We start from the raw sequence: 12,571 nt of genomic DNA on the forward strand, positions 1-12,571 counted from the left end.
AAATATACTCTATTTCAACCAGTGCTGTTAGTAGATTGGACTGAAAGCAATATGGTGCTTGGTAGTTTCTTTGATCAAAGTTATTGTTTCTTGCCTCTCTTCCTGCTCAGTTTCAGGGCACATCCTAGCTTTGTGTCCCACCTAGGCGATACTGCGAGGCTGACATTTCAGTCCCATCCTACAGTACTACTCTCTGGGGCAGCTAGTAACAGGCCTGTCTCTTCCTCCCTGTGACAGACTTTTAGATATTTGAAGCGTGCAATCACATCACCCTGAAGTTTTATCTACACCAAACTCAACAAGCCCTCTCCTTCAACCTTTCCTCAAATGTTTTTTCCTGAACATCTCCCATCTTGCTGTTGCTGGAGGAACATTTAGAAGAGTGGCGGTTCTCATGAAACTTTTCCTTGATTTAAGTCTACAGTGGGTGGCTTTCACACACCTAAAACCTGGAGGGTCTTCCTTTAGGGGCAAACCAAGAATGGGCAACTTGGAAGTCCCTGAACAGACTCAGGAGTGGAGTTCGCACATCAAAGGTCAACCTGGCAAAATGGCACTACCTAGAAGAATCCTCCACTTTGTATGGCTGCTGAGCAGAACAAACAGCTTTGCATCTGTATGCTTGCCCACAATGCCCTGCCTCATGCCCAGAGGAAGAACTGTTTAAAGCTACAGACAATGCAGTCACTGTTGCCCGTTTTTGGTCTAAAACTATTTAGTTGTTTATGCTCCCTCTATTTTACCAGTTTTAAACATATTTATTTATGCAGTGCTTTTGTTACAAAATAAATACATCTCCCATCTGCCCAGGAAGTCGAGATTTTAGGTTGCACCCACTAAAGCTACCATTTCTTGTTTGGGCAAATAACTGAGTGCCATATAGAGAAAAATAACTCCAAATCACAAGGGATTTGAATCAGAAAAAAAACGAGACAGGGAAAAGGATTGATTTTTTTAATTAGAAAAAATTCTTTACTGTTGTGTTGTAATTTCTGCCTACTGCAAATGCTTTTGAGCTTTGTTTAAGAACTTAAAATGTGCTACAACTGAGAGGGCCCCTATGTTAAAACAATTTGTTCCTATGGAGGGGCATTCCAAGATGAGTTCACATGGATGTGGAAGCAACAGTTCGAATGCTATAGCACTGAACCAGTTGGTAGAGAGCCAGTTATTTTATCAGAATTCACAGCTGTGATTTTTTCTGATTGTTGTTGTGTGCCTTCAAGTCATTTCAGATTTATGACAACTCCAAGGCAACCCTATCATGGGATCCGCTTAACAAGATTTGTTCAGATGGGCATTTGCCTTTGTTTTCACTTGAGGCTGAATGAATGTGACATGCCCAAGGTCACCCAGTAGGTTTCCATGGCTGAGTGAAGACATGAATCTTGGTCTCCAGCTTCCTTGTCCAATGCTTGGACCCCTACAACATGGTGGCTCTCTTTAATACAATAGTTTACAGAGTAATAGGTAATAAACTCTATTTTTGTATGAGTAAAGATGGAGGATACTTGTATACAGGATACTAGTTAAAGAATCAAATGGGAATCGTGTTCTCTAGTACTTGGGAGGCATGTTTGTTTTCATGGGGTTGTAAGGAGTAATCTTAAGTCTCCTCCTGGACTGTTAAAGAGTGGCCAATATTCTGCATTAAGATGATTAGTGTAAATCTCTACCCATGGAGCTATATGTTGGTTATGGTTATAGTATGCAGCTCTTATGTTGAATGGCAGTGTTGGACAACTAAATGCATACTCAGATAGGCAATCTAATGTACAATGAAATGTGCATTTCATGTGCCATCTCAAGCACACATCCCTCTGCACATACAATGCCATCACATGAGCAACCTCAGTTTAGCAACATTGAATGTGGTTGTTGTACATTGGACAGAATACTTCAATGGCTTCCATAGGACAACTTGTGTAAGACACCAAACATTTATTTACTATATTTGTATACCATCCTTCTCAGCCCTTAGGTGACTCAGGCCTATGAGTAGACTCTGGCCTATGTGATAAATTCACTTTGGTAACCCATCTGCTTTAGTGAGGGCTGTATACTCTGAAAGGAAGGGTTCCCCTATTTAATAACTCATCAAAGCAAAGTCCAATGGGCCTTCAAAAATGAAAAGCCTTCTACTTTGATTGGCCATACCATTCACCATACCAGGCCAGTCAAAAGGACATGGACACAACTATGGTAATAATAAATAACTATTAATAATTAAGTTGATTAATTGATTTTAAGTTGATTAGCAGCACTCCTTCCTATGAGAGATTGCCACTCTGCTGCCCTTGCTGTGCATGCACAATAACAAGTCACTAAATCACCCTTTCTGGCACATCCAGATTACCCAAGCTCATAATCAGCTATGAAGAACATTTTCCTATTCGAAACTGAAAATACTTTCCAGCTCCCTTTGCACTTTTGTGCCCATCTGTGAATGTTGTTACTGTAAGTTAGGAAGTGGAAGGCAATTATTTTTAAGTCAAATATACATTCTAGCCAGCGTAGGTTTTACATTTGCATTCTGGGTCTGGGAAATGCAAAATATGTTCCAGTGTTGTGAATACTAAAGCATGCTTTAAAAAGCTGAGTTTCCACTCCCTAACTTTAAAAATGTGCAACAATTGTTTACCTTTGTCCCTTTTTTTTAAAAAAAAGTACAAATATATTTCAGATAACAAAGGAGACATGTTCGTGAACATTACATGTTTAACAAAAAAAATGATGCCAAAAGTGGATATAATATGGAAAGAATGGGGATTAGTTCTTATACCACAAAAAAGAGGAGAACTTGAACTTGTTTCAGCAAATGTTTTATTCAAAACTAACAATTTGCACATGTGAAGTGAAACAACCAGGTCAGATAAGCCTCGCATATGTGAACAAAAAAAAAAGTTGAATCTTTGGAGAACAGCTGAATGTTTTCTCCCCCAAATGTTCCCAGGAATGATTTTTTTCTTTCACCAGTCCCACTTTTCTTAGCATTTCTATTGCCATGACCAAATTACAGCACTATCCTCATCTTTGTTAAACAAAACATGTTGGGGGTAATAGATGAAGCAGTTTTATCTGGCCTTTGTTTTGCCATTCATTCATGCCCAGTAAGGGATTTGGGAGGCAGCTGCTGTCAACCTTGCGTATTGTAGACAGGCACGCATGGCTACAGCAGGATTGCTTAAAATAGCATCCTGTCCTTTCCCATGTTAACATTTATTGCATTGTTTACTGCTGATACGCTGGTGCAACCCAGCAGCACCAAAATGTGTATTATTCCAGTCCCCCTTCACTATTTTCCCAATACTGATGGCACTAAAAAGATTCTGTCTACATAGATGAAAAGGGGGAAGTAATTGCATAGATCTTTTTGAAAGGCTTTGTTCACTATATTATGCCTGTACCTCTTGAAAACGAGTTGGGCAAACATCAGTAACCATCAGTAACCTTTAAATTACCATTCCAGAATGAATATATCCATCATTCTCATTTAGTGAGAATAACCTCTGAATTCTTTTCTTGCTTTTCATCAGTTCTGTACCTGGAAGGATCTCTCCTTGTGTTTGAAGACATTTTCAGACTAGTTGCATTCTACTGTGTCAGTAGGTAAGTTGAATGTATATGCTGCCTGTTGGTCTTGTAATGGCATCAAGGATGCTATTGATGGAATGCTGCCCATCTCCAGCAGAATTGTGGGAGCTGAAGTCCAAAACACCTGGAGGACCAAAGGTTGGGAACCACTGGTTTATGCAGTCTCTTCAGGGAAAGCCTTCTCTTCAGGGAAAGATTCCCAATTCTTCAGCATTTGCTCTCTGATGAGAATGCTTTGCCTAATGCTGGGGCCTCTCCAGTAGGATTGTATGTATGCATTTTATTGAGATGAGATAGGCATGTGGAGTAGATGGATACTCATCTGCTAGTCAGCAGATGAGTATCTATCTGTTCCACATGCCTATCTCATGTGTTCTCTAGACTGCTTATAATAAAAAAGCATGTCTCCTAAGAGCTGCATTTAAAGCAAAAGAGAAAAATATATAAAACCACCTCTTATCTGCCAAACCACATTCAACTGTTTGTGCTTCTGCTTCTTCTCTTCATCCTGTTCCCAACTTCCCTAGAGATTTGCTTCCCTTCACATTGAGATTACCACAAGCAATATTGGAAGCCAATAGCTCTACAGACTTAGAAACCATCTCTAGCCTTGGGATAGGTAAGTTACGTTGGTAACATAAATCTGATCTGTAGCAACTCCACTTCTTACTGAAAGAATACTTTGTGGTGAGTTAGTCTTCCTTTCTTCAAGCATAAATACATGCCCTGTTGCCTTCAGAACATGCAAGTTGCTTTAGAGATTCAAAATGAAGCAGCGGCCCTTAAATATTGCCTAAAACACTAAAAATCCCTATCTTTCTTTAATTTTACCCTGTCCCCGGGGCTCTTTTAAACATCAAGCCTCACAACCTGTTGTTTTTCTGCTTCTCTTTCTTTTTCTGAACAAATCCAAAACCATGTTTTCTCCAACCATTTCCTTATTTGTTTATTATCATTGTATTTCTCTAGCAAAACTTTATTCTTCATTATCAAGTTTTCAAGCATGTAACATTACTTTTGACTTTGCATGTGTGAGTGTGTAATGCAAATTAAAGTATCAAAAAAATGTCTCATCTACTATCACAGTTATTATCATGTTCTCCCCCGACCTCTCATGAGCCATCAACTTAAACCATAAACCAAAACTTTTTATCTGTCTGTCCTCCCAACATCCACTTTTAATATAAACCTTTCAAATATAAAACCTTCATTTAACTGTAGGAATTCTTTCAACATTAGATTGAACATGTGTGAGTGTGCAATCCAAACTCCAGTTTTCAACCTTGTCCTGTCATCTTTAAACCTTTTAATGCTTTCCACAGTAACTTTCTTTCTCCCTGTATCATTAATCATTTATTCTCTTTGAAACAAACAAACACATTCGGTAACCCAATGTTTCAAATTATTTTGTTCATTTCAGAAATCTGAGACTGGCTGCTCTGACTCTCTGAAACAAACATATATTGTCAATGATCATTGACACCAGATTGTGGATAACCAATGCCATCATCCCCAACATGCTTTTTAATGCACTTCTTCCTACTTTGGTTCTGTGAAAACTACCAAGTATAAACAACATGTGCACCTTATTTACTTATTAAATTAATACTGTAACTCCCAATTATGGCAATTGCAATTTCATCATGAACGGTGTCTTCTTTGGGCAGTGGCCACTTCTAAATTCCTGTTGAACTTTAAACAAAAATTGTTAATTTGCTTGCACCCATTTCTAGAAAGGCTTGTTTAAAATGCCTACAGCACTTCTTTAATTCTCCTGTAAAATAAATATAATTAACAATGTAAAAAAATCCTTAGCTCTATTATTAACACTTTTACAAGCATTAATAGATCTTGTACATCCTGATAAACTTCTTTTAACTTTTAGCTATCTCAAAACCTTTTATGTTCTGTATTTTCTCTTCTAACACAGACATTTTCTCCTGTCAGTTTGCTCAGAACAGGAGCTTTTTCTCATTTTTCTTTCTTTTGTAACCATGACACATATTTAGGTATAATTGTCCTTCTTGTTTATATGTACTAGACAACAAATGTTTTAGTAAACTATAGGAACTTTTCTGGAAAGTCTATCATTTTCTATTTATATTTTGTGTCAAATAAACTTAAATCATAATGAGATTCTCATAGTGTCAGAGGCCGATGATTTTTAAAGCAGACATCCAAGATTATCAGAAGTTAATAAGCCTAGAGCAATTGCCCGGTAATTTGTTTTATCTTTTCAAATGTCCTTTTGGACTCCTTAGAGCCCTAAAGTAAATATATTCAGTGGAAGGAGGCGGGTTACAATCAACCCCCTCATTGACCATATATCTGAGTGGATGGGAGAAAAACGGCTTGAATCAGTTTTCGTGTTCAAAATAAATCTCTCTTTAATGGGATTTATAGGATCTAATGAGCTAAAAGGACTACAGAAATTAATGAGTGAAGATACTGTTATCACTTTACCGAGCAAGGTAGGGGCACCTTTAACTTTAAGAGGAAGGGGGACGGCTATCATTTTAAACATTTAAACCTCAGTTTTATATATTTGTATCTCTAATCTAGTTTAATAATCCTGGGGTGTGGATATTTTGTGCTGGGGTGTTTAGGGGGAGTTGCTGCCATAACTATTGCATATCTTGCACTGTTTAATCAAGAAATCACGTTTTTAGATCCAATTGAGATAATGGGAATGGTAGTCTTACTATTTGCACATAGATATTAGCAGCTGGTGTCTGAAAACATGGCTCCTGGTTCAAACCCTAGCCAACAAAGAAATGCTTTGTCACAGACACAAAACCTCCAGTAGTTACAGAACGTTAAAGTGATTTAACTTTCTAAAATAGATATTTAGAAACAAATCAAATGTTTAAGGATTCAAAATATGTCAGCCTTTTCCCCAAAAATATTTGAACATACATGAAAAGACAACTTATAACACTGTTTACCTCTTGTTTGAGATTATTGAAAATATTCTTGCAAGAAAGCTTTTTTTAAGAATGAGAATTCATTTACCATCTTGCAGATACATTTTGAGCTCATCCTTTTGCCGCAAGTATTGACATCCATGGTTCTCTTGTGCTGGCCTCATACACACATTTCCTCACATACAAACACATACATACTGACAAGAGATTATTTCTGTACTTTCAGTTAACACTCTTTTGAAAATTATATTATTGAAATAAATGGGCAAAATAAAAGAGCAGAGAGAGACTACATTTGGATAAGTCTTTTTCCCAATATTAGCTGGAGTGCCAAGGATTAGATTTGGGGTTTTCTGTTTGTAGTTTATGTGTGTGTGTGGTCTACCCCTGAGCAACACTGCCTTTCTAAGCTTTCTTTTAAAAGATATAAAGAACAGCTTGCATGATGTTTGACGTTGCATAGCCTTATCAGCTCTAAGGGCAGGCAGTGGCAGGTAGTCTACTCAAGTTTCCTTTTCCAAAAGGAAAGATTTCATAATCTGCACTGCCTGTTTGTTGTCAATTTCCACTTCCTTCTGGAGGAATTCCCCGTTTTGTCGTGACAGTTCCAAAGCTTATGCACACATCCCTAGAGACAAGGCGTGTTTACACATCCCCCTGCAATCTTTTTCTTTTATTAAAACACCATTTGTTGGTTGGTTATATAACATCAGGATCTTGGCTTGAGGATGCAACTAAGATTGCATTTAGCTTTTATTTATCCTTGTGCAGAAGTGCTATGAGACATTACTTAATGTATTGCTTTCAATGAAGGTTTGAGGGGGTGGGTTTGAGGGGGTGGGTTTAGCTGTATTTGTTTTATTTTTAGCTATCTTAAATGTTACTGTTAGTGGAAAAGTGGCATCTAAAATAAATAAACACACAAATGAAACATCAACTAGGAGAAAATGATAATTTGCACCATGTGTTAACCAGGCCCCCTGGTGGTGCAGCAAGTTAAACTGCTGAGCTGCTGAACTTGCAGATTGAAAGGTTGGTGGTTCGAATCCGGGGAGGAGGTGAGCTCCCCCTGTTAGACCCAGCTTCCACCAACCTAGCAGTTCAAAAACATGCAAATGTAAATAGATAAGTAGGTACTGCTTCTGCAGGAAGGTAACGGTGCTCCAAGCATTCATGCTAACCACTAGACCTTGGAGGTGTCTACGGATAATGCCGGCTCTTCAGCTTAGAAATGGAGATAAGCACAACAGCAGGATGAGCCCAGCGTCTGCCAATCTAGCAGTTTGAAAACATGCAAATGTGAGTAGATCAGTAGGTACTGCTTCTGCGAAAAGGTAATGGCGCTCCATGCAGTCATGCTGGCCTCATGATCTTGGAGGTGTCAACGGACAACGCCGGCTCTTCGGCTTAGAAATGGAAATGGGCACTACTCCCCAGAGTCGGACATGACTAGACTTAATATAAAGGAGAAACCTTTACCTTTACTATGTGGTAACCAATATTTCACATATTAATTCTAAATATAACAATGAAGTTTCACTTATATTTCCTAACTTCAGGGTTACAAAGAATAACATACTGCCTCTTCTAACTCTGTTAAAAGCAAAAGTTGTTACAGTTAATATCCTAATGTTTTTTTTAAAAAAGTAGATAAGACTTATTGGCATTTGTTTTTAAGGGGGAACGAATACAAAAACGAGAACCAATCTTCTAAAGTGGGATGCAGAGTAGATTCAATCTTTAGAGACATTTGATTATCAACATTTAAAATACTTGCTTCTTGAGTAGCCTAGAGTTCTTTTGAAGAGAAGCAAAACCTATTGAAGATAATGCCTTTAATATTATTTTTTCATGTGCACTCAAGGGCACAATATTTTCTCCTTTGGAAAATGTGCTGTTTCCCCCTCCTTGTTTTCTGTAATGTCTTGCAAAAGGGGGTTAAGGGCAGGTGTTTAATTGATACATTTTGTGATACGCTTAACACAGGACAATTCAATTCTCAGGTGAAGCATGTGTATTACTTACGTAATACACCCTCTCTCTCTTTCCAACATTCACTGTGCTGCTGGGTAGCCTACTGTGTAGATCATTGCAGACCATTGTGCTGACCAATTTTGTGCAGATTGACTTGTATAGATCTTGTGAGGCGAGCCGCTCTGGTGTAGACCGACGGTTGTATTTTGTGTAGACCGACGGTTTCATTGCTGTGTAATTTAATTGAATATAGACCATCTGAGCCGACCGCCACCGTGTTGACCACCTCCGGAGGTCTATCCGCTAAATTACATCAAACGTCTGTTATTTACATCTGAATCATAGCACTTTACTAACTGCCAGTCTCCTGACCATTGTGTACATTTTGCGAACTTGCACGGTATAGTCCGTCCTACCTCTGCTGCTAATGTGATAATAAGAACATAATATAGCGCTTAGTGGCGCCTGTTCCGTAGCCAACTGTTTGCACTTTACCAACTGTTGCACCTTACCCCTCCCCAATTCCTCCTGCCGCACTTTAGTAGTATAGAGGGCCAAATATTTTTCTGTTGAGGCTGTTGCACTTTAATATCTTGTTGCACTTTAAAACCTTGCACCTTAAGAACTACCTTGTAGCCGCGGAATTTACTTTGCACTTTGCACTTTAAGACTCCAGTATCCAGGGACCATCCTATTTCGCGGCTAAACGCTTGCCTCCTGTATCCATCATCTACTGAAGTGCTCATTTCCATCCATGTGGTCCTCCACCCTCCTATGCTTACTATCTCTGTTACTATTATCTGGTGGAAGGGGCAGGGGAGGTAGCGGGCTGGAGCCTGTGGGAAACAATGAGGGGGGGAGTGGGGATGAAGAAGGCCAGCATAATTGGCAAAATAAAACGCCAACATCCCAAACAGCTGGTGAAATTGTGATTAAGACCCTAGCCAGGAATGGCGGCATGGAGGAGGGGAGGTGTTCCACTAGCCGAGGGGCCCCCATAGAGGTCGTGGTGGGAAGGAGGAGATGCGGGAAAAGGAGACCTCAAATTCGGCCTTATTCGGACCACTTACCCATAATCAAAATTCCAAATCGGTCTCCTAAGGTAAATTGGTGTAACCAGGTGAGCGGACCCTCCGGACTGAAGGTGGTGTTGTTGAACGCCAGATCTGTCAACGGAAAAACGACCTGGATCCAGGACCTAATCCTGGACGAACGGGCAGATCTGGCGTGCATCACGGAGACCTGGTTGGATGAAGCTGGAGGAGTAAATCTGACCCAGCTTTGTCCTCCAGGTTTCTCCGTGCAGCACCAACCGAGATCCGGAGGGCGGGGAGGCGGGGTCGCAGTGGTCTATAGGGATTCCATCCATCTGACCAGGTGCCCCATCCCGCAGACCGCAAATTTCGAAAGCGTCTACCTGAGGGTGGGTGACCGGGACAGTATAGGGATTCTGGTAGTGTACCGTCCACCTCGCTGCACTACAGTCTCCCTACCTGAGCTAGCGGGGGTGGTCTCGAGCCTGGCGTTGAAGTCTCAACGGCTTCTTGTGCTGGGAGACTTCAACGTCCATGCCGAGACTTCCCTCACAGGCGCGGCTCAGGACTTCATGTCTGCCATGGCAACCATGGGGCTGTCCCAACAAATATCTGGCCCCACCCACTGTGCTGGACACACATTGGATTTGGTTTTCTGCCAGGGATGGGAACAGGGTGGCGGTGTGGAGGAGTTGTCCATCTCTCCATTGCCATGGACCGACCACTTCCTGATCAGATTTAGACTCACTGCGCCCCCTAACCTCAGCAAAGGTGGAGGACCCATTAAGATGGTCCGCCCCAGGAGACTGATGGATCCGAATGGCTTCCTGACGGCTCTTGGGGATTTTCCCGCCACCTCGGTAGGTGACCATGTCGAAGCCTTGGTAGCTCTCTGGAATGGGGAGATGACCAGGGCCATTGACATGATTGCTCCGGAACGTCCCCTCTCAAGTAGCCGAGCTAAACCAGCCCCTTGGTTTACTGAGGAGCTGGCAGCTATGAAGCGAAGGAAGAGGGAACTAGAGAGCGTGTGGCGTTCGGAACCGAGCGAGTCAAACCGAGCACGGTTTGTGTCCTTTCTTAGGGCATATGCCGCGGCAATAAAGACCGCAAAGAAAACTTTCTTTGCGGCCACTATTGCGTCTGCAAAGAACCGTCCGGCGGAGTTGTTTCGGATTGTCAGAGGTCTTTTAACTCCCGCCTCTGCAGGTGGGAGCCCTGACAATTCGGTCGCGCGCTGTGAAGCATTTGCTCGGTTCTTCGCAGACAAAGTCGCCTTGATCCGTTCTGGGCTGGACGCCACGTTAGATGCAGAATCTGTGGATGTAATGAGAGCACCTGCTTGTCCTATTTTGTTGGATTCTTTTCAGTTTGTGAAACCCGAGGATGTGGACAAGATACTTGGAGGAATGAGGCCCACCACGTCCATCCTAGACCCCTGCCCATCCTGGCTTCTGAGAGAGGCCAGAGGGGGATTGGCTGAGTGGGTAACAGTGGTGGTGAATGCCTCCCTCCGGGAAGGCAAGATTCCAGCGAGCCTAAAACAGGCTATTATAAAGCCGCTGTTGAAGAAGCCATCACTGGACCCCACTAAATTGGACAACTTTCGGCCTGTTTCCAATCTCCCCTTCTTGGGCAAAGTCATGGAAAGCGTGGTGGCCTCACAACTCCAGGTATTCTTGAGAGACACTGATTATCTGGATCCGGCACAGTCTGGTTTCAGACCGGGGCATGGTACCGAGACGGTCTTGGTCGCCTTAGTGGATGATCTGCGCCGGGAGCTAGACAGGGGGAGTGTGTCCCTGTTGGTGCTCCTGGACCTCTCAGCGGCCTTCGATACCGTCGACCACAGTATCCTTCTGGGGCGCCTTGCAGAAATGGGTCTTGGGGGCATTGCTTTGCAGTGGCTCCGGTCATTTCTGGAGGGTTGCACCCAGAAGGTGTTATTGGGGGACTCCTGTTCCACACCACAACCTTTGACTTGTGGGGTGCCACAGGGTTCCATACTGTCCCCCATGCTGTTTAATATCTACATGAAGCCGCTGGGTGAGATCATCCGGAGTTTCGGGGTGCGGTGTCATCTGTATGCAGATGATGTCCAACTCTGTCACTCCTTCCCACCTGCTACTAAGGAGGCTGTCGAGGTCCTGAACCGGTGCCTGGCCGCTGTAACGGTCTGGATGAGGGCGAACAAACTGAAACTAAATCCAGACAAGACAGAGGTACTCCTGGTCAGTCGCAAGGCCGAACGGGATATAGGGTTACAGCCTGTGCTGGACGGGGTCGCACTCCCCTTGAAGGCGCAGGTTCGCAGCTTGGGTGTGACCTTGGATTCATCGTTGAGCCTGGACCCCCAGGTTTCAGCGGTGACCAGGGGAGCATTTGCACAGCTTAGGCTCGTGCGCCAGCTGCGCCCGTATCTCGGGAAGTCTGACTTGGCCACGGTGGTACACGCTCTTGTCACATCCCGCCTGGATTACTGCAACGCTCTCTACGTGGGGCTGCCCTTGAAGACGGCCCGGAAGCTTCAGCTGGTCCAGCGCGCGGCAGCCATGTTACTAACTGGAGCGGGTGGCAGGGAGCACACAACGCCCTTGTTGTCCCAGCTCCACTGGCTGCCGATTTGCTACCGGACCCAATTCAAGGTGCTGGTTTTGGCCTACAAAGCCCTAAACGGTTCCGGCCCAAAATACCTTTCTGACCGCATCTTGGCCTACGAGCCCACGAGGACCTTGAGATCGTCTGGGGAGGCCCTTCTCTCGATCCCGCCTGCATCACAGGCACGGCTGGCGGGGACGAGGGAGAGGGCCTTCTCGGTGGTGGCCCCCCGGCTGTGGAACACTCTCCCGGCATACATCAGACAGGCGCCCTCCCTCATGTCCTTTCGAAAAAGCCTTAAGACCTGGCTGTTCGAGAGGGCATTTAATTAAGTGCTAAGCAACAACATTACGGTAATGAGAACTGGAATGGTACAAGGAAGATGAGACTGGCTATGATTCTACTAAGAGACGAAGCGGATTTTTATGTAGTCTATGTTTGTTGTAT

The 12,571-nt window shown here is 42.9% G+C and overlaps 1 protein-coding gene across 2 annotated transcripts in view; it reads left to right on the top strand.

The window, feature by feature from the left end:
- RIN3 (Ras and Rab interactor 3) overlaps positions 1–12,571 on the top strand; it is a 95,820-nt gene that overhangs the window by 45,168 nt on the left and 38,081 nt on the right. For both annotated transcript variants that reach the window (XM_060756547.2, XM_060756540.2), the window contains exons 4-5: positions 3,537–3,609; positions 4,122–4,213. In XM_060756547.2, the coding sequence (XP_060612530.2) occupies positions 3,537–3,609; positions 4,122–4,213 (165 nt within the window). The remainder of the gene's footprint in view (positions 1–3,536; positions 3,610–4,121; positions 4,214–12,571) is intronic.

The sequence above is a fragment of the Anolis sagrei genome, chromosome 1, assembly GCF_037176765.1.
Source record: "Anolis sagrei isolate rAnoSag1 chromosome 1, rAnoSag1.mat, whole genome shotgun sequence".
NCBI classification, from domain to species: domain Eukaryota; kingdom Metazoa; phylum Chordata; class Lepidosauria; order Squamata; family Dactyloidae; genus Anolis; species Anolis sagrei.